Here is a 22,564-nt window from a genome sequence, read left to right on the forward strand (position 1 = left end):
CAACATGAAAGATGGCGGCGGAAACAAAAAATACTCACGTCAAAACGGAAGTTGTTACTGTTTAATCTTTTGACAATTTAATTTGGCCAAAAGGAAATTTGATGACCAGTCATTGAATAAGTGCCTTATCTGCATGTGTTAGAGATGTTCACAAAGATATAACCGAAGTTAAAGCAATCCCACTTGGTTAACGAGTAAATTTCAACAAAGGCAATGTCATGTTTTTATGAAATAATTGATTTACATAACAATATATTTATTATATGTTTTTGAGACAAGCAACGTTCCTTTCAGGGCAATTGATGATCAAAGCAGGATTTTAATGTAGAAGCAAACCATTTTATAGAGGAAACGCTGAAAACTTTAGTACCATATGGAACAAATGCACCGCTTTTGGGCCTTATATGCACAACATTGTTGAAACACACATTTTGTCTTTGAAAAAGCAGTTAAAAACTCGGGTTATTGTTCCTTTTTGCGCTAAAATTTTCGATATTGACATTACAACAAACAAATCTTTCTTCTTTTATACAAACAGCGTGATCTAAAGTAAAAAACGTGGTAGGTACTTGGTAACTATTAAAGCATATCATTCACTTCGTTAAAATCAAATGACGGTTTTTTTATGCATAATTTTCGATTTTCCAGGATTTTCCATCAACTCGACATCGGGAATGAACGATGTCGAAAGACTGCAACTGATTTTGACAATATTTCATCCACACGATACATTGTCACAGCTAAAGTAGATATGGTAGGAAGTGGCTTTATGCTCATGAATAAAACAAAGAACTACATTTTGATTAAATAATGAGATTCTAAACGAGGTTTACACATGGTTCTACCAAAAAGTCTTACATCTCTCAAGGCCTGTCCGACAGCTATCTGCGCATGCGCAGTACGTATAGTCTTACGCATCAAATTTCAATCTTATCCCTAACATGTCTTATTGCCCCTGATAAACAAGACAGTGTACACAAAAGAAATCCCTACCAAGCGAAATTCTAACATAAATTTTGTAATTGTTACAAAAAGTAAACGTTTGTACATGAACAGAAAGAACACCAATGATCAGACAAAACAGGAACGTTTGCATAAAAACTTTTTGAAAGAGAAAGAATGATCTTATATAAGCTTGTCTATATCGTTTTCCTTTTTATTCCCATTTAACAGTATCATTTTAATAACTTAACTTTTTCTTGATAACTCTCACATGAAATATGATTTGTTTTGCCAAGTCAGTATTTTGTCAATATTTTGGCGTGTATTGCATAATACTTGAGAAATCAAGTTATTGAATATGTGTAGAGTCTTCTCAAACCTGTTGTTCTCTATATATTTTTGTGCACTGGCCGAATTTAGATGACAATAAGACACAAATTTATTGCATCACATTCTTTAAGCCTAATAAAAAAGAAAATATTGCAGAACGATCGGTTAAATCTACATTATGACATAAATCGTTTGATACTGGTTATTTTCCGATAAGTTTCGATCAGTTCGGGTGACCAAACATATCTAATAAAATTGTCATTTTGTTCTCCATGTTGACACTGTACTACATTTTTTACTACAATTGATATTTGAAAGAAATAGGACAGTATTAAACTCGTTCACATTGAAATAAACAATGAGAGAAACATAACATTATTGCGTTAATTAATAAATAGCCGATGGTCGATGACCCCTGAAAGCGGTTAAAGTTATCTGGGTAAAAAAGAAATAGTTTTTTTTGCAGTCGTAAATTGTACTTGTAGCATTCAGTGTGTTTATATGTGACTTATCAGTATATCAGCACTTTAAATTCAATCAAATTAATCTTTCATCTCGTCGTTATCAGTCCCCGTCCCCGGCGATAATCGATACTGATTTGTAAGCAAAAATGATGTGACATGTGTGTATTTTCTTCATGTATTTTTTTATTATATTATGACAAATACTAATGCTCTATAACTTTAATTCTCAATTACTCATTTAGTACATATAAATACTCTTGAGTATTTTTGACAGCACTCGACTCAACCTGATTCTATGTTTGCGAAAGAACAAACACCTTTATGAGCAAAAGGCGGCATTATTACTAGATAAGCAAAGTAGGCTAAATACTGATATAATCAGTGGAAGGTCACAAGTAAAGAAATTTGGCTGTATAAATATCTTGAAGTGTCGTACATTCGTAGCATGGTCATTTCAACGGTTATTTTGCCAGAGAGGTATACATGAAAGGTACACAGTTGCAGCGGAACACAGCTTGATAGCAAAGACTATGAGCTGCGCACTTCTATTCGAGAGTGTAAGCTACCCAAATCACCCCACCTATAATTAAAATTACATAAAAACAAAGTCCAAATTTATCGTCGGTAATTAAGCCGAGAGAAATATTGGAGTCATACCATGAATTGAAATTAAAGAAAAAAAATAATAAAGTGCTTATGATTCATATAGTTATTCCATAAAATATAAAAATGATTCGAAACAGAAAACAACAAATATTTACTTTGATAGTGTGTTTTTGATAAATTGATAAGATTGATAAGAAATTGGACAACACTCTTTGGTAGATTTCATACAGACCTTCAAAAAACCAAAATTTGAATAATTTTCCCCAAGAAGACGCCGTTTATATTAAAATGTTAAACATTGCACTCATTTATACTTAAGAAGTTGACATTTATTGTGCTGAATTGTTTTTACGATCGTTTAAATGACAACTTCACGTTAAACCAATACGTTATTTGACCCGAAAATAGATGCAATTTTTTAGAAGTTTAGATCATTAACACACGATCTTTAATGTCGTTACACATTAGTTTATCTCGTTGTCAAAGTCGGAAAAATAAATGATAGCAATAATTTTTAACCACGCTATAATCACTTTCAGATATAAAAACATAATGGGGTTCAAATGTGTTTCAAAATAAAAAAAAAAATTATCCTACAAAAGGGAAGGTATATGTTCCGCATAATCTGTACCACATGCGTTCCAAAACAACAATCAAAGTAAGCAATATTCATGTATAATAAATAAAATTTTTAGTTAGATTAATGTTTTCTTTCTTGCCCCTGTTTTATTAAATCTGGCATATACCTACTGCAATTAAGCAAATAAATCAGATATGCTTTTCTTTCTTTACTTTCTTTTTTTCATTAAAATATGTTTGTTATTATCACTTTTACACTTTTATAGGCTGATGAAAATGAAATAAGTCAAATGGTTTTTCATTGATGAAAACATATTTATCGTTATCTGCTCTGTATAACTGAAACGAAAGTCAATACTGATGTATTTTTCATATTTGTGTGAAGAATATGATAGAGTTTAATAATGTTAAGTTTTAGATGACTTATAAAACATTGTCAATTATTGATACATCTAATACCTTCAACTTACTGTCAGCATCAAAACACGAGGTACATTTTCACTCTTGGTGGTAGTTGACGTCTGACTTCCTTTTTTATTTCACACATTATTAGATATAAGTAATGCATTTTCAGGTTTTGTGCCAGGTGATGGTCTAACAGAATCCTTATTGGATCGAATCTTATAAATTTTGCCTCGTTTTAGTCTAAAACGTCCACCTCAAATCCATATCTTTACCCCGAAAAGCTTCATTTTCATTCCCAGAATCCAAAAGGATAATATCAAAATAATGTACCACCCAATTGTTTTCATTTTAGAGTCCAAAATACCTTTATCAAGTGCATATCATTCTCAATCTAGCCTTGTTTTCTTTTTTGAGAGTTAATCCTTACTGTAATTGAGGTAACAAAGTTATGTCAAAATGTTAAAATATAGTGGTGTTATATAAAGAGGTCATTAAACTTGGTTGAGAACAACACTAATTATATCGGACTTGTACACGACTGCGTATCATATATCAGAATCGGTAAGCATCACGTCCAGTATAGTTTTGACAGCTGTGTACTCGAATTCAGTATTGTACTCAACCATGTAAAATAACCGTTAAGTATAATACAATGTATCTTCGAAAAAGTGTTTTAAACCCATATTTACAATAATAATAGTTATTTTATTGTAACGGATAGTTTTAATCAGTTTAGTAGAAATAAACAAAACATTGTATATCCAAAAGCAGAACTGTTAATTAACTGATCATTTGTGTTAAAGGAATAATACATACTACTCAACTTTTGCTAAGCACAAGATGTTTGAGTATAAATATTTTTTGGGATAATTTTTTTAACGCCGAGCGAAAGGTTTTAACCGTTGATTTACTGTTTTATCAAATCAGCTGAAGAACGAATTTAACCCTATAAATGAGTTTACACTGATTCTGTGCTAGAGAAAAGAATGACCCCCTCCCTCTTTTAAGATTTCAGAACATACAGCCAAATTTGTAAATTTGATTTTTTAGTTACAGTTTTAGACTTGATACCGTATGTGTAACCCGTGACTATCAATGACAGCTTTGCAGCGCCTTCTCATAATCCCATTATTTTTCTGAACGTTCTAACGGGTATGGCTGCCCATTCTTGGACCAACATGGCTCAAAGCTCCTGGATGGATCTATGTTGCAACAACTGACGAGCTGAAATTCTAACCTGCAGCTCATTTCACATGTGTTCTAATGGATTTAAGTCAGGTAAGCGAGATGGCCAGTCCATGCACTCAATGGTCTCGCTCTCTAGGCAGTCCTGGACAACCCTGGCCCTATGATGCAGGCATTATCGTACATTAGAATGAACTGCTGATGCTGATGCCTCCCCACACCATAACTGACCCACTTATAGCGGTCATGCTCAGCAATTTTTGCAGCCTGAAACCGTTCTCCTCGTCTTTTCCAGACAAATGACATGTGATTGTAAACCCCATCAAAAACATGAAAATATTAGGGTGCATGCTTTCTATGCTACTTGAACGAGTTGTAACGGATAAGTAAACACGGATGCATTGCTGAATCAGAAATTTCAAAAATTGGAAAGAAATCTGTTTTATACTTGTGATAATACATAAATTAACTTATGGTGCTTAGCAAAAGTTGAGTATTATAATATTCGTTTTTTTTTCTAATGAAATCTGTTCATTTTTAAGATAACTATTTTTGAAAACTTTAATGCCTTTAATGTTATAAATTAAACAAGTGCTGTTTTCGAAAACTCTTAAGGTACAAGATTGTGTGCTTTACTCGTACGAGTGCTGGACACGCAATAATTGTACACTTAGAGTGATCTCAAGAACAATTTATATGACTCTATTAAGAAATGCACTAAATTTGAGTCAAGAGATTCCTTAGAGATCGCAAAGTTACAACATGAAAGGTATGCACTATCTTCATATAAAAGAAGTATTGTTTTACAGATGCATCGTAGTAGTTGTATTCATGTACAGTATTTTTACGTTAATACAATTAAAACCGGTTATTTTTTATATTGCAAATTGTCACAGTCAAAAAATGTTAATTTACAACTTTATTAATAAATAGATAATAAATACAAATTAAATTATTTGTTGTTGTTGTTGTTGTTGATGTATATAAATGTAAAAAATAAGTTAGTTTGCCTTTTTTTGTAGCTGTTGTTGTTTTTGTTGTTGTTGGCTGTGGTGGTGGTTGTGTGGTGTGGTGTGGTGTTGTGTTGGTGTTTTGAGGAATGTACATGCGTTATTTCTTACTTTTAACAATTTGCACAGCTGAATTTCTTAAATTTACTTTTTTAAATATCATAAAAGTGCATTTCTATAATATCTTTATGAGTAATAAGAATAGAGATAGATAATATAAAAAGTTCAAGAACTAATCATAAATTTTAAACATTTCGGATAACACTTAGCGGGTAATGCACATAATAGGTTTCCATGAAATACCAAGGAGGTTTAAAAACTTAATGTTCTGGTATCAGTAGTAAATCAAGATAAAGTTATAGTTTTTAGGTACAAATGTTAAGTGTTAATGTCAAGTTTTTAATAAACGTGAATCTGTTCACGCTTTTTCTTGATTTATTTCGTTTCAACACCTTATAAAGTACAAGTGTCTTACAGGCAGATATACAATGTTTATCATAAAGATGCTTTTGAAACAAGTATGTTTTAATAGGAAAAAACGTCATAAATAAATATAAATCGTGCAATAAAATTTGAAATAATATTGTATACCAAATCAAGAGGTTCGCATGTGACGTCGAATACACCAAGTCAGCACATTTTAGATAAAAACTAAATAACTGTATACAATAAAAATCAATTTAATTCAGAAATACTGTCCTCTTAGATAACGTTCTATTTTAGAATAAATGAGCTTATTATAGTGGGTTTGTTATTGGAATCGAATTAAATACAACTTGAATAATTTTGACAAAGTTATGACAATTATATTTGAAACATTAACTATTGTATCAATATATTTATACTATTTAAATACATTTATTTTTTCTGACGTGTCTTTTAAAAAGAAATATTTGATCGACTTGATCAAAGCAAACCAGTCAACTTTCTTACGCTTTTCGACCATAATATCCTTTGCTTAAACGAGATTTTCGAACTATCATTCCAGACAAAAGCATAAGCCAAAGATATATTTATTATATGTTCGCCAAATGTTTCAACTACAAACAAATCAGTCAGTATATGTTTCTTTGTGTTGAAATAGAGAAAAACAGAATCCCTAAAGAAAGCCCAACACGGCAAAATTTTAAATGTTGCAGGCTCGGTTTGATTGAGCCAGTTCATGGACAGTACTGGAAAGTGCAAGTTATTTTATTTTTGTGGAGTAGGGAATTGGCTGCAGCATTTGCTGATAATTTCATAATCAAAAAAGCAATAAACCTTCAAATGACGTCATATTCGCAAGTGTTAAGCTTTATTAAACCAGTTATGTTTTTACAAAACAAAATAAAACACAAAATAAAAGAAAAAAAGAAAACTTTAATGAAAGAATAAAGATTTATACTGCACTTTATCGTGCATTAGCATATGCATAAGCTCTCGTACTTTTATCAAATTCCGTAACCATGCCGGGTTGGGTGCGTCTTTGTACTACTGCATATGTTTATGCACGAAAACGGTACATTAACCTTCTATTGTTAGAGTAACAACTGTTCAATGTGCAGGTAAAATTTCTTAACCTCCAAAGGTCATTGATACTGAAGGAGATGTACATTTTACATTTTAAATCCATGTAGTCTAATAGATTCATAGTCGAAGGTCGAAAGGGAGGACCAACAAAATGTATGTCAGTATTTTTGTCTTCTCTATGTGTTATTTATCTCTCTGAGTAAAGTTAAGTGTGCTCCGTGTATACTTTAAACTGTTAAGGTACGACACTGGAGCCCGTATCTATCCTAAACAAAACTGATAATATGGAAATATGTGACAAATTTAACGATAAAGAAGACATCGATTGAGCAAAGTGATCAATTGAAAGGACATTGTCAACGTTATCACAAGGGTTATGAATGTAAGATTAGTGGGGCAAAATAATCATGTTTTATGTTTTTATCCTTTATCATTACAGAGTTTATTGCTGTTGATACCAGTGCAACTGCCATTTTCTGTAAGGACATAACAATGTGAGTTATTCTTTTAGATGTTTTTGTTGATATTTTTTAATGCATTTTTATGCGTACATTTACGATTAGAGAAGCTTCTTTTGCATTTGCTTATAAAATTCTATTTCTGCTGCTGCTGATTATTATAAAAAAGAGAATGATGATGATGATGATGATGATGATGATGATGATGATGATGATGATGATGATGATGATGATGATAATGATGAATAATGATGATGATGATGATGGTTTTGGTGTTTGTGTTTCCGTATTTGGGGGCAGGAGGATTGTCGTTAAATTCAACACGAATTTGCATCGATCTTGATGTAAAGTGTAGTTTGCAAAATTGAGGATCAATACTTACATTTATTAACATAATACGTTCGAATTTTTTAATGCTCACTTTCAGCTGAATTTAAAATGAGTAATATATATAAACAAGGGATAATTTAATCTTAGTTACAGAGACATTTGTTTTTAACAAGCTTTTACGTGTAATTAAGAATTGACATGCATTAAAAACTTAAATTCTAACAAAGGAAATTTGGGAAGAAAATGTCAATGGATCTTTTTTACATCTTTTTTGTGTGAATAAATTGTGGTTTTATGTAAACTGTTTTTATTAGGAACTAAGTGTCTATTATCGCATGGTTTCGAACGTTTTCTTTGTTCTTACTAACCCATTATACTGGTACACTTTCAATGAGCACTTGAAAACTGTATTGTGCCGTGTGGCGGCTGTAAAAAGTCTCCCCGTACATGCAATCAATGTTGTTATATTTTCATCCTCAAGGGATTGTTCGGCGTTCAGTGTCGGTGTCCCCCTCCATGTCCAGCCTTCATAGACTAATGGTTTATATTTGTTTGGGGTCCGCCTGGGCTCCTTGCCATTGGTTCTTGTTGCTGGGTCATATGGGGGTTGCGTTCATTGAACGCCGCCTTTCCTTGTTGATCTTGTTTATCATATTTGATATATAATAGCAGTGCAGTTTTTTTTCATTGATTCATACAGGGAAAAAACTCAACTAACATATAGCAGTTGAGGTTTTTTTTTTCGCCCCTTGTATATATCAGTGCACTTTTTTACAGAGGCTCCAATGGGACAGGGGTTACGAACATTGCCAGTAGCCAGTAGCAAAAGAAATATTTAAAAAACAAAAATAAATAATATAAACAAAGATAATTTAATTTAATGAAATGAAATTTATTGTCATTTAATCAAAAGGTATATCCGCTGAATGAATCATTTCCACTGAAGAAAAACCCTTATACTATAACTATTACTTTAACCTTTATAAACTGTACACAAGTTTTGATTTAACGTGTAGAGCAGGATTCTTTTGTTTTCGACCGTTTTCTTTTTTGAGCTATCAATTTTAAGGTGTTGATGGTGGCTTTTCATTTTCTTTGTTTTGTTTTTTTTGGTTTTGTTTTTAGGTTTGCTTACTTTATTATACGTACTGCTTTATTTATCCCTAACGTTGCATCATAAATCCACATATTGCTTTATAGACCTGTACAAGCGCTATTTCGTCATAAATCCACATATTGCTTTATAGACCGGTAAAATCTATTATTAGCGCGCTTTTTGCATTTTTTAACTTACATACTGCTTTTATAATCAAGATATCACTTAATTTATCATACTTTTCAATTAAGTATGTTTATTACCACACGCAAGCATTTTTCAAACACTTTTGCTTCCATAGTTATTATTTGAAATAACAATTAATTTACGGTCAGTCGGGAGTTTCTCTGATAATTGAATTCGTGAATTTGCTAAAATATTGATAATTTACAAAATAACGGCGAAACATTTGGGTACAAACTAAATTTTTTTTCCTTAAATTATTGTTGACAGATTACCGCTGCGCTCCTTGATATCAGCGAGCGAACAACAAATAGGGCAACTTGAAATCTAAAGTAACAGCATTTTTTTTTCAACAAATTTAATCTGGATTAAGGCAATGAGTCGTGAGATGTGTGGCACATTACACTATTTCGTATGGACAGACGAAAAAAAGCATAGTCTGCAGTTGTGAATCAACCCGAGTATCCTTATTTGTTTCTACTGCTCTAGGGGCGTTGCCCCTTTTTTTTATTTTTAGCGTATGCAATAGAAATAGTAATTATAGATGAATATGTATCAATTACAAATACATTATCGCTAAATCATGCTTGTAAATCATTTCCACCAAAAAATAATTAATTTCATATCTGGCTTTGGCAGTATTCTTTACCTACAAAAACATTGTTTGTATATTTATTTATAAATGTTATTTCAAATCTGAAAAAAAAACATAAACTGATGTAACGCTGATTAACTTTAAAAAAAAGACATATCATGTGCTTGATATCATTTACCACACATTAAAAAATAATGTGTTATCTTAACAAGAAATTGAGGTCTAATACTCAGAAATTCATATCTTCAATTTTCTTCCTGGATCATTAAATAATGTATTCGCGAGTAATAAAAGTACATTCTTAAAAAAAGTAGGCTATGTTTTATGATCAAACAAACAGATATCACCGCTGATAAATCAATGGGCTGTTGCAAGACCTAAACATAACTTTGTAACTAAAGCAAGTTCATCGATGGAGGATTATTGAACTGGATTAAAGGTTAAATGTTTATATAGTTCTGACCACGCAAATTCTATTTTGTATTCAATCTTATCATCAAATAACAGTAAATACCTGCACGTTTCTAAAATTGAAAAAAGAGAAACCGTCATCCACTTAAATAACTTTTAAATGAAAGTACATTTTACCAAGAGCACAGAGCAGACGATCGAAGATAACAAACATACCCTTACACATAATACCTTTATTTTAAAGTGCAGATGTATGTGTAAGCCGTATATTTTCAGGTGTTGGTTGAGACTGTATACTTGTGAGTGATGCCGTATATTTGCAAGTGTATGTGTAAACCATATATTTTCAGCCGTTCTGGTGTAGGTTTGGGCCGTATATTTGCCTTTTTAAAATTTACTCTTTTTCGGAAATTTTAGCTTAATCATAAAGACAACTGAATCAGAAATTGTGTTTTTGTTTAAATCAAATACGAATATTCAGTTGATCAGTGCGTTTATTAAAATGTTGTAGTACAGGTAGTAAATAATTTTCAGTCATGTTCATTTGATTAGAGGCCGGAATGGTAATTTAAAATGAATAGTGCACAGAGATATAAAAGATATAAATAAAAGTACAAACCAAATTGGAGTACGAATGATTATAATGTTTTGTGCAAACCTTCCAAGTATGCATACTAAACAAATATAAACAGATAAGAACATAGAACTCACAGGTGAGGCGACATTCCTAGAACGCAATCCCCAACATAATATGGCCTGATAACAGAAATTAACAGTCTTCACAGTTTGTTTTCAATAATTGAATCATTTGTCAATAATATGAGTATCAAAGATTAAACTATATTTAAACATACTGTTTGTTATGCTGCTTAAGATATATAGTTTGTAATGTGATATTATGAGATAATACATTATGTGTGGGCGTGGACGGTAACTTGCACTTTCAAGTACCGTCCATGAACAGGCTCAATCAAACCGAGCCTGCAACATTTTCAATTTTGCCGTGTTGGGCTTTCTTTAGGGATTCTGTTTTCTCTATTTTATGGTCACATCAGTGTTATTTGTGCCGTGTGGCGGCCGTAAAAAGTCTCCCCGTACATTTAATCAAAGATGTTATATTTTCGATCCTTCAAGATCGTACAGCACGACATTATTAATGTGCTTGTGGTATTTTTAGTTTTAACTTTTCGGCATTTTCTAGTTGGGTGGTTCCTACTTGAATAATGTTGAATCAGCCCTAGGATATGTTGCCTGCTTTTTAACTTGTCTTTTGACGTCTTATCTGTGATATGCAGGCTTCATAACCTCTGATCCCCTTTCAAAATTCCATTTTATTTAGTTCCGCCCAATGTTTTCTCGTTTAGGGCACACGCTTTTTATTACTTGGGGACCATAAGCCGCTTTTCATGGAATGCCACGGAAGTGTCACATTAAAGGTTCCATGATAACCGCCGTATGAACACATCTGTGGATGTTTCTAAATTCAAAATTTTACCATTTCATGTTTAAATGTTGAATTCTGCTTAAGCCGGTGCTAGGGGGCGTGGACGGTAACTTGCACTTTCCAGTACCGTCTATGAACAGGCTCAATCAAACCGAGCCTGAAACATTTTCAATTTTGCCGTGTTGGGCTTTCTTTAGGGATTCTGTTTTTCTCTATTTTTTGAGTATTGTACTCAACAATGTATAATAAACCTAATCTTTATTTCAACTCACCAGTTTTTAGCAATTTAACCTAACTTTCTTTACTGTTACATTAAAAATGTTTGTTTCTGTCGACATCTAAGCATTCGTTAGAGCGTCTCATATATGTAAGACAAATAACTCGTAACAGAATGACAAATGAAAACAGGTAGAGTTATTTCGAGTAAGAAAATGTTTTGAATTGTACTTTGTAGAAAAAAAAGAATGCTTAAGAAGTCGCCCGTATCTCACTTCAGAGTTGTTATATTTTTCTTGTCCTTCGGGATCATTGATTCCAACACTTTTAAGAGTAACAAGTAGTGTACCACTCAAGCATGTGCAAGAAAAGTGCATTATTTCAGTATCCTTCATGTACGCACTCACCCAAACCGAGTCTACAATTTTCATATACCTTTGTTGTGATAAATGCTTCAAAGGGATCGCCCTTTCTCCAGATCTTCGGTGATAAGACTGAATTCCAACGATAATTTTCTTCGAAAGGTCACATTGTTCGAGAGTACATCCAATACGCTCGTAAAACTCTGTATTTATGTATACAATTCAAGATTTTCAATTTGATGATGGTGGTTAAATAGTAGATGCATGAGCTTGATTGCTTAATTTTATGTCATTTCCATTGCAACATATCAATATTAAGATATGCAAAATGACTTGAATATTTATATCTTATTCATGTATATGTAGCATTCATGGGAACAAGATAAAGAGCAGTGATGGCGTGTTTGATTCATGCGGATTGGCCAGTTCAATATAATGATGAAGACCCTGAAAATGGTAACGAGGCTGAATATAAAGCTGATGGTCTCAAGAACCTTATTGTGAAAGAAAGTAAAAGTGCTAAACAGAATGTCGTCGTATGTTTCGTGATTAATCTCATTGTACAAACGCATTTGTCCATGGTTGACATTGCAATCACTGACACTGATTTGCTAGAGACATTGGACGTTGACACAAGCGAAGCCAACAGTGCAAACAACATCTTCAAAAGTTTAACAAACGTCTATGGTAAAAAGCTTTGTTTACTTACTTATTACATGATAAACTCATTTTCTAAAAAACCTGTATTAAAGACAAGGAACCTCGGTATTGATCTATTATAATGTATCCATTAGAAACTGCTTGTTTATTATCTTGTGCAATTTATAAGAATCGAAACGAATATCTGAAAGGGAAAGAAATATTTTTCCGTGACTGTAACATAAGTAAATAAAATTTCAAATAAAACGAAGCAGGTTTGATTAACTTTCATATTTTCACCCTTTTAGCAGATAAGGGATTTTGCAATGTTCTATAAACCTTTATTTTAGAAAGTTGTTTATATTTTATTTTTGTAGCACCATTAGCCCTGTTTCTGATGTCAAAATCAAGTTATAGGACCACAGTAGCCGTCGGATCGCTTTTGATATGTGTAGCATTTGCAAATATATCTTTCTTGAATAAAGGACCTGGTGAGTAAAGTATTTCTTGTTACTTTTTACATTTTCTTCTAAAGAGAAATCAAAACAATGTTTATGGCATGGTCAAAAAAGAAACCACTATTGAAAGATTTAACATTCTCGCAGTGAAGAATTCGCTATTGCCTCCATTGGAAACGTAATATAAATGTTGTTTTGAAAGTATATATTTATTACATATACATTTATATTTGATATCAATTGCGGTACTTGTATTTGTGTAAAGACATTGCTTTGCTACTCTCTCAATTATATCTTAAACACATTTAAATTTCTCAATGTTATAATGTTAGAATTTTGTGAAATGTTTAAAACCTTTTATATTGTCATCCTTTTTAGAGGGCACTATTAGCTGGTATTGGCAAGTGTGGTTGTGTGGGCCAGTAGGTAAGTTACATTGTGATCTCCTCTTCATATATATTTTAAAACAAATTGTTATAATTTCCTTAAACAGAATTTATTAAATGGATTATAATCAAGGCAAATATGTTGTTATTTTTGTACTTAAAAATAAGTACACCATTCTTTTCATTAGATAGAAAAATAAACGATGAAAGCCTTTAAAACACAGAACTCATCATTTTTTCAACTGACGCTCCTTTATGAACAAATATCTGTCATTTATTCTACTGTGCTTATGAGGTTATAACAATTCAATTCTAATCTATTAACATCATGATATCTGTTGAATGAAGCTTTAGGTGTGAGCTGCCTCAAACTCGGTGCAATGATTCCAGTCCTGGAATATTTCAAACGTGACAGAATGAAAGCCTTAGTTATTACTAGGATAGGTACCGTCCTTGGTGCTTCAGCGACAATTGGTATAAAGTTTGCAGACAGCCTTAGCTGGAGAACATTGTTTAGGTATGTTGTTGTCATATATAATAGAAATATTAATAGTATGAATATCATCTTGAAATTAAATTGATCCGGTAAATTACATAAATGTATAGGATTTTTACATTTTTTTCATATCATTTAATTGACTGTGTGATTTTATAATTCGTATTTTTACATACAGAATACAAATATACTCCAATTAACAGTCTACTGCTAAAATAGGTAGAGCTGTTATATTTATGTCGGCGAAGGTGTCAGCGTTACAATTTTAAGCTACTTTTTTGCTTCAAGTTGTTGTCTCAAAAAATCGGAAAGGGATGGGTTGAAACTTCATACACTTATTTATGATATAAAATGTCACTGTCCAAAGTCAATAACTAATATTTATTTTGACCCTTTTGAACTTTGCAAATTTTACATTATATAGGCTCCTACTTTTTAGCACTGATAATTGTCGATCACGCTGTTCTATTGACAGCTTTTGAATTTTGGTGTTGTTTGCGTGTGTGCGCGCGCGTGTGTGTGTGTGTGTGTGCGCGCGCGCGTGTGTGTGTGTGTGCATGCGTGCGTGCGTGCTTGCGTGCGTTATTAATATTGTTGTTGTTGCTTTTTGTTGGTGTTGTTGTTTTGTTATTTGTTGTTGTTGGTTTTGTTTCGATTGAGGATGTTTAATTCATTTGATTTGTTTACTTGTTTTAATAACAGGATTATAAAATTTCAGGATAAATGCTGGTCTTTGTGTACCATGTTTAGCAATTGCCTTCATTCTTAAGGTAAATTTATAGATATTTCTAAAACGGATAAAACATTCATTAAGGCGTCAATAATTATAAGGAGAATTTACTGTAATCTTGTATGATAAAATATATGTCATTCTTGCACAATGAATAAAAGAAAATAATGATGTAGACATTATTGAATAGCAGAAACCGAATAATTACAAAGCCGGTTACAATGCTGTCATAACATAACAATATGTCATTATGGTGTATTTATCATTTTAAGCCCTATTGAGATCCTAAGTGTATTTAGTGAGCATGTTTAAAGTCCCAGTAATTACACTATGTAGTCTTATATGACACACTAAATTGTCAATAAAACAAAATATACATATTATTCTTAAAACTTATATATAACGTACAGAAATGCATAAATAGAACAAAGTCTTGGGTGTCTAAACATAATGTTGCAATGAAACTGATATACGTGCATATAATTTCAGTTATCTGTATGTAACAGTCCTGATTTCAACGTACAGGATCTCTAATAATTACATTAGACATCCATGTAAAAGTATATATTTTATATCGTTTATAAGGATATAGTTATAACGGAGAAAATGAAAAAGGAAAATGACAGGAATGAAAAAACAAATGAAAACAAGGAAGAGGATGAGGATAAAAAAGGGTGTAGTGGCATTATTAAGGAATTTCTAAAAAATACATTTCGCATTCCAGTACTCAAAGATAAAACATTTTGGATCACGGTTGTTGTGTTTTTCTTTTTTAGTTTCGGTATGTATTTAAAAGACTTGAATAACATGACATGAATAATTCTTAGTAGTCAATGACTTTGGTGATCGTAATATTCTTACTATATAATAACATTTTTTCGTAATTTTACGTAACAAATTTGCTCGATTAATGCATCTTATTGCATTTTGAATTTGAAAACAATCTAACATGACAATTTTAATGTATTGTATTTATTATTATTTTAACATAAAATTATTCATAATTATTTTCATTATATAATTCAAAAACAGGAACATCGCTACCGACATTTAGTTTGCCAGAAATATCAAGTCAAATGCAGGAACAATTGGCACCGCCTGTAGATTCATTCTATGAAGTTTTATCAGCAAATGTTGGCACCTTACTAGGGCTTATCCTAACATATCTTCTAAAATCACTTCCATGTGTAGAAAGGTAATACCTTATAACACATTTTAATATAAAATTACTATTTGATATCCCTGATATACAAATGCTTAGTATTGATTAATATATTATAATGATATATTTTGATAAAATACCTCCGTGCATACAATAAGGATATTTATATATTTTTATTTGTACGTACGTATATGTATGGAAGTAAAATCACACTCAAAATGATTACCACCCAGATGTTTTATTATTTTTTAGTTATAGGAATAGAAAGAGGAATATGGGTTTTGTGTTCAGCATCATCACATTGTCTGGTTATATCATGGCTATCCTGTCTATAGTAACACAGGAAAACTTTGTTTATTACATTATCTACATACTAGTCCTTACGATTTTCGAAGGTATGCGTCCAAGTTTTTAAACACTTTTGACTTACAATATTTAATTAAGATATCGTTAAATACTTCCGATTTACTATAAAAGAAACGTAGTTCAAAATCAAAACTACATGTATATGTTCGAATTAAATATAAAGTATATTTAAAACAATATTTGTAAAATAGTATCAACTAAGAGAATTTGTTTTTTTAAATACCATTATATTTTTCTTGTAAGTTCTGACAGAAAACTTCCGAGATGAATCAATGCCGCCAGCCTTTGGACGCTTTAACATTAGATTAACACAAGGATTTCTTCAAATGAGTGTAGGCCTAGGTGGTTTATCTGCTTCAGCTTTTCAAAGTAAGTAGTGAAATAAAAATAAAAAAAACATTATTGTCAAATGAAAAGGTACAGGCACATTTCTGCTTTTATATATTAAGTAAACATTCCAAGTAAAGTGTTCTCTTACTGAAGCAGATGAAATTCAATACATGCTGAAAAGTAAACAAGCTGTCATATGCTGCTTGATACATTCAGGTTTCACCTGGAAAGATATTATTTATGTATTTCTTATACTATATATAATTTTTCTCAAGTTTTAATTGATTTCGAAGTTTCATTTCCTAATTTTTAGTCTTGCTATTATAAAAAGTGGTTTATTGCTTTATATGCCTATATTATTATCCAACTAAAATAGGTTACGGGGTTGTTGTTTTTTATATACATTTGTAACATATTATAATGCCTATACTTCAGACGGTATCGATAAAGCTGACAATGACGGAGGGTGGAAACTGAACTTTAGATTAGGTGGAGGATTTCTGCTTATTAGTGGATCTATAACAGGAGTTGTATTAGCGTTTGATTTTATATCAAAGAGAACATTTCTCAGGCATTCATGTTTTGTAAATATATTGACAGATGGAACTATTACTAAACGAAAACCCGCAGCAGCAAAAACGCAAAGCAAATGCTGCACATCTTTGTGTTGTATAAAATATCAGACAATAACAGAAAAAGAAGACGAAAAACCAGCCGAATGCACTGATTGTTCTGATGGCTGTACCGCCTTTAATTGCCCTCGATGTTTGACACTGTCGTGCTGCTTGAAGAAGCGACCAAGCGATCGAAAGGAAGCGCAGTCATGTGATTTACCTTGTACTTGTTGCAAGGGATTTTCACTGTCTTGTTTCTCAATTTGTTGCCTGCCAAAGAAACGACAGAACATAAATAAGGAAGCAAAACAAAGAAAATGTGATTTCAATTGTTGTAAGACGTTTTCACCTACATGTTTTCCAAAATGTTTACCAATATCATGCATATCCAAGAAACGTTCTAAATCTGAAAAGGATGAAAAGGGCAAAACAAAAATTGTATGCAAGGGCTGTTCTCTTCCTAGTTTTCGAAACTGTTTTAAGCTGCCATGCTCCTCAAAGAAACGACTAAAATCTCAAAGTGACGATAGTCAACAAACATCAAGAAAAGAGCCGTTATGTTCATCTAAATGTTTCCCAATGCCATGTCTGGCTAGAAAAGAATCTTATTCTAAACAAGAAGAAGAGGTGAGAAATTCGACTGAAAATGAAGGATGTTCTACTGGATTTCCTAAATGTTTGAAGTTCCCATGTTCATCAAAGAAGCAACCAATGTCTCAAAATAAACTAAAGCAACATAGGGAAAGAAAAGAACTGTCATGCACCCCAAAATGTTGCTCAATCCCATTTGCAGTTAGAAAAAGATCTTATTCCGATGTAGATGAAGGGGCGAGAAATTCAACTGAACAGGAATACAAAGGGTGTACTCCTCCCAGTTTCCCGAAATGTTTCTCATGCCCACCTCAGAAACGACAGAAATCTGAAGATGACACAAAAGTTAATGAATCAAGAAAAGAATTAAAATCTGTAAGCGGAACTGAAACGAAACGTCACAAGAGAATATTTCCCCCATCATGTTGTCTCAATTTCCAAGTACCCGCATGTCTGCCGTCGAAAAAGTCTAGATCAGTTCTGAGTCAGTCAATAGAATCTGATATCAAACCTGAACAGAATGATCAAAACGTTCCTGATCCTGTCAATGACGAATATAAACAAAGCAAATCTAAACGCAAAGGATTCACCTTTTCAAGCTGTTTTAAATTCCCAACTAAGCAAGAATGTTTGTCGCCAAAACAATCAAGTTCTGAAATCAATACTTCACTGCAAGAAGCTACTGATCAAGAAAATGCCAAATGTGATGAATCTAACAAAGAATCTGAACCAAAAAGATCTATCAGTAAACGATTTACCTTTTCAAGTTGTCTTCAGTTTCGAAACATACAGTGTTTGATACCAAAGTCGAGTTCTGAAATGTCATCACCAGATAACAATACTACATTTCAACAATCTCCTTTACAGGACAAGAGTTCTACCTCTGAGTTGGTTCAAAATGAATCTAAATATAGAGGATCAATCCTTCCGAACTGTCTAAGATTCCAAAAATTACAATGTTTATCTCCGAATAAATCGGATCAAGAAATATTGGCCAACAATACTACTGCACACGAAGCTACAGACCAAAATAATACAAAAGTTACTGAACCTGAAATAAAGTCTAAAAAGGAAAAGACACCAAACAAAGGATTCAGCTTTTCACGGTGCTTATCATTTCCAAACAAGCAATGCTTTTCTCAGGAAAGTCTATCTTCGGAAAATCAAACTGCACCTACAAAGATTGAAGATCACATTGAAGAAATCCCAAAACAAGATAAATCAGCATGTAAAGGGATGACGCTTTTACGCTGTGGAACATTTCCAAAAGTAGATGACATGTCATCATATGAATCTAATTTAGACAATGTGACATCAACAGACACAACAGCATTGCAGAATGACACTAAGCAAGACAAAATGGCCAAAGAAGAAGAAGAGGAAAATTTTGACAACTCAGAAAGCACAAGAGCACATCATAGTGAACACAAATCTAGGTTCAACTGTTTTCATGGCATATTATGCCAATCAGTTCCAAATAAAGTTACACCTATATCAAGTCAATATGATAACGTATATTCTTCAGCTAAAACACCAGGAACATCTAACATCGAAACCTCACAGAACTTAAATATTCCACCGAATTCAAGCAAAAATGAGGATAAATTCACTCAATCAAAAACACCTGACCCAACAGCTACGAATGATTCAACGACCAAAGCTATTTTGTTTAATTGTTGTCCTCAGTTTCAAAAGAAGCACGTCTATTTAGATTTATCAGAAACATCTTCCTTGTCCAAACAGCAATCTGATCAGGAAAATACAGAAACAGATACTGAGACACTTTTATCAAACAATGACTTATCTGAAACAAGGCCAGGAAAAGTGTCAACCCCAAAACCAAACTCGGTAACAGAGCAAGTAAATATGAATACATCTGAGGATAAAGGTAACAAAAACAAATCTGTGGGTGGAGATGACATGAATGAACGTGAGAAAAAAGATAAAGATAACAACTCTGTGGGTGGAGATGACAAGAATGAACCTGAGAAAAAAGATAAAGATAATAACTCTGTGGGTGGAGATGATAAGAATAAACCTGAGAAACAAAACACCGATAACAACTCTGTGGATGGTGATGACAAGAAGGAACCTGAGAAAAAAGATAAAGATAACAACTCTGTGGGTGGAGATGACAAGAATAAACCTGAGAAAACAAACACCGATAACAACGATGTGGGTGGGGATGACAAGAATGAATCTGAGAAAAAAGATAACAACTCTTTGGGTGGAGATGACAAGAATAAACCTGAGAAAACAAAAACCGATAACAACTCTGTTGGTGGAGATGACAAGAACAAACCTGAGAAAAAAGATAACGGTAACATCTCTGTGGGTGGAGATGACAAGAACAAACCTGAGAAAAAAGATAACGGTAAGAACTCTGTGGGTGGAGATGACAAGAATAACCCTGAGCAATATGGAGATAACAAGGATGTGGATAAAGATAAGAAAAAGAGACCTGAGAGTGAAGATTCAGAATTGCCGAGCGATACCGAGCCAGGTAGCCTAACAACAGATAGATCCCATATTTCTGAAGAAAAACTATCTGGTATAGATAATAATAAAAAAGCACCTATTAAACCCAGAAGTACAGAAAACGGCAAGGGAGACGAATTTGATTTATCAGACAACTCATTCATGTTTTGTCAAAGACTTGAAAGAGCAAAGGCTCCACCAACAAAGCCCATTTACAGAAATAAAAGACTTGAATATGAAGCATCTCGAATAAAAAGGATGTCCCAAAAAAACGAGAAAACAATGAAATCACAAGAAGTTTCCCAAACGGGTGATAAAATAACAGACCAAATTCCGACAAGTTTATATGGTAAAAATTCTGAAGGAATTGTAGATGACAATACGAAACATCACGTGTCTGAATATGAAGCATCTCGAATAGAAAAGATGTTCCAAAAAGACAAGGAAACAATGAAATCGCCAGAAGTTTCCAAATCGGCTGATAAAATAACAGGCCAAAGTTCAAAAAGTTTACATGATAACAATCCTGAAGGAGTTGCAGATGACAAGTCTAAACGTAACGTAGTTGACGAGTCTAAAAATAAAGTATCTCGAATAAAAAAGATGCCCCAGAAAGACGAGGAAACAATAAAATCAGGAAAAGGGTCGAAATCAGCTAACGATACTTCAAAGGAGCAACAGGATTTTGAAGAAGAATTATTTGCTGATTGTCCAAGATATGAACGAGCACTTGCCCCTCCATATGAACACGTCTCTTTAAATAGAAGGCTTCAATATGAAGCAAAACGGATAAAATCCAACAATGAATACTAAGAAAATCTTAAATTGTCTTCATATTTGATGACAAGTTTGGATATTCAATATTCTTAACGTATACTCAAGCAGATTATCTAACACTGATTATGTGTAATAACTAACTTATCTTGACAAAAACCTTATCAAAGACTTACTCTATGTATTCAATTCAATGTTCAACGTATGCAAAACGTGACATTTAATAAGTCCAAATTTATATCGAGACAGACATTTGTTTTGGTTTCAAAACAGACAAGTGTAATATGCTAAAGACTAGTATCGACTACCATGTGACTAAAATAAACACTGAAATGTTTATATAACAGAACAAAACCAGAAGTTTTAAGTTAATTGTATCAAATCTTTTACATATATGTTTTTGCTGAAATTTATCTGTGTACTTAAACTTATCTAAAACGTTGTAAATAGATTGTTTGAGTTTTCGTACTGGTTTTTAGTATTCAAAGGGGTTGTTTCAACCTCACTCTATTATAATTGATTTTATATGTGAATATTTTCCGTCTTACTTGTGCACTCATATGTAATATACATATTTATTATATACTTATAAATGAAATATTGAGAAGTATTGATGAAGCAAAATGCGTTTTTTTTATTTTCCGTATTTTCATTGAAAAAAAAAAATTTTCACTGTAGTGAAATATACCTCGTTTTTCACTGGTGTCATGCAGGACTACTTTCTTCTAAAATCAGCTAAAGGGAATACTTCCTATTCATAAGGCTAAAAAAAGAGCAAAAGTATATAATAAACAGAAAATTCAATTTATTTCTATTTATACAGGATTTGTTTTCATCTTGTGGTATGAAAATTTTCATATTTCACTCGTGTCAACTGCCACTCGTGAAATATTTATTTTCATACCACTCGATGAAAATAAATTCTGTATGCATAAAAAACTGTAATATCCTCTATATATTTATATATTATATCTGGAAAATAAATATTTAACCAGTTTCTTCAGTTTATCTCTAATAATGTACTCATTTATTCACGATTGTAATAAAACAAATAGTGAAATACTTCGGTGAATCAGCTACTTTACATGATAAAAAGAACTACTGACGATTGCAAAGCATAGAATAAATAAAGCTGGTTCTTTAGATAAAATGTAAATATACAGAAAATTGAAACCCGTCTTTTTGCCTTCTGCCATCGACTTAAATGACTAAAATGGGCAAATGAAGCGTAACATATAGAAATTGCATAATTACGAAAAGAAGCATGCATCGGATAAGTTTCACTTTCTACTATAAACTTAAATGTCATAAATAGGATGTACGTGCACGATTAACAATATGCAAAAGTAAATAAAATAGAAAAGAGCGGGACAGAGGACATTCAGCTTGAATATTTGGGGAATATTTAAAAAAGA

General features: G+C 32.3%; 1 protein-coding gene across 1 annotated transcript; it reads left to right on the forward strand.

The window, feature by feature from the left end:
- Positions 1–7,276: 7,276 nt before the first annotated feature.
- LOC132717110 (uncharacterized) lies at positions 7,277–22,146 on the forward strand. Its single transcript, XM_060700504.1, has 11 exons — positions 7,277–7,524; positions 12,492–12,812; positions 13,142–13,255; positions 13,601–13,648; positions 13,957–14,125; positions 14,823–14,874; positions 15,420–15,615; positions 15,867–16,029; positions 16,249–16,391; positions 16,606–16,731; positions 17,128–22,146. Exons 2-11 carry the CDS (start codon positions 12,521–12,523, stop codon positions 21,186–21,188), a joined length of 5,364 nt encoding a protein of 1,787 aa, XP_060556487.1. The 5' UTR covers positions 7,277–7,524; positions 12,492–12,520; the 3' UTR covers positions 21,189–22,146.
- The last annotated feature ends 418 nt before the right edge of the window (positions 22,147–22,564 follow it).

Source organism: Ruditapes philippinarum, unplaced genomic scaffold (assembly GCF_026571515.1).
Source record: "Ruditapes philippinarum isolate M1 unplaced genomic scaffold, ASM2657151v2 ctg1058_1_1_1_1, whole genome shotgun sequence".
Taxonomy (NCBI): Eukaryota; Metazoa; Mollusca; class Bivalvia; order Venerida; family Veneridae; genus Ruditapes; species Ruditapes philippinarum.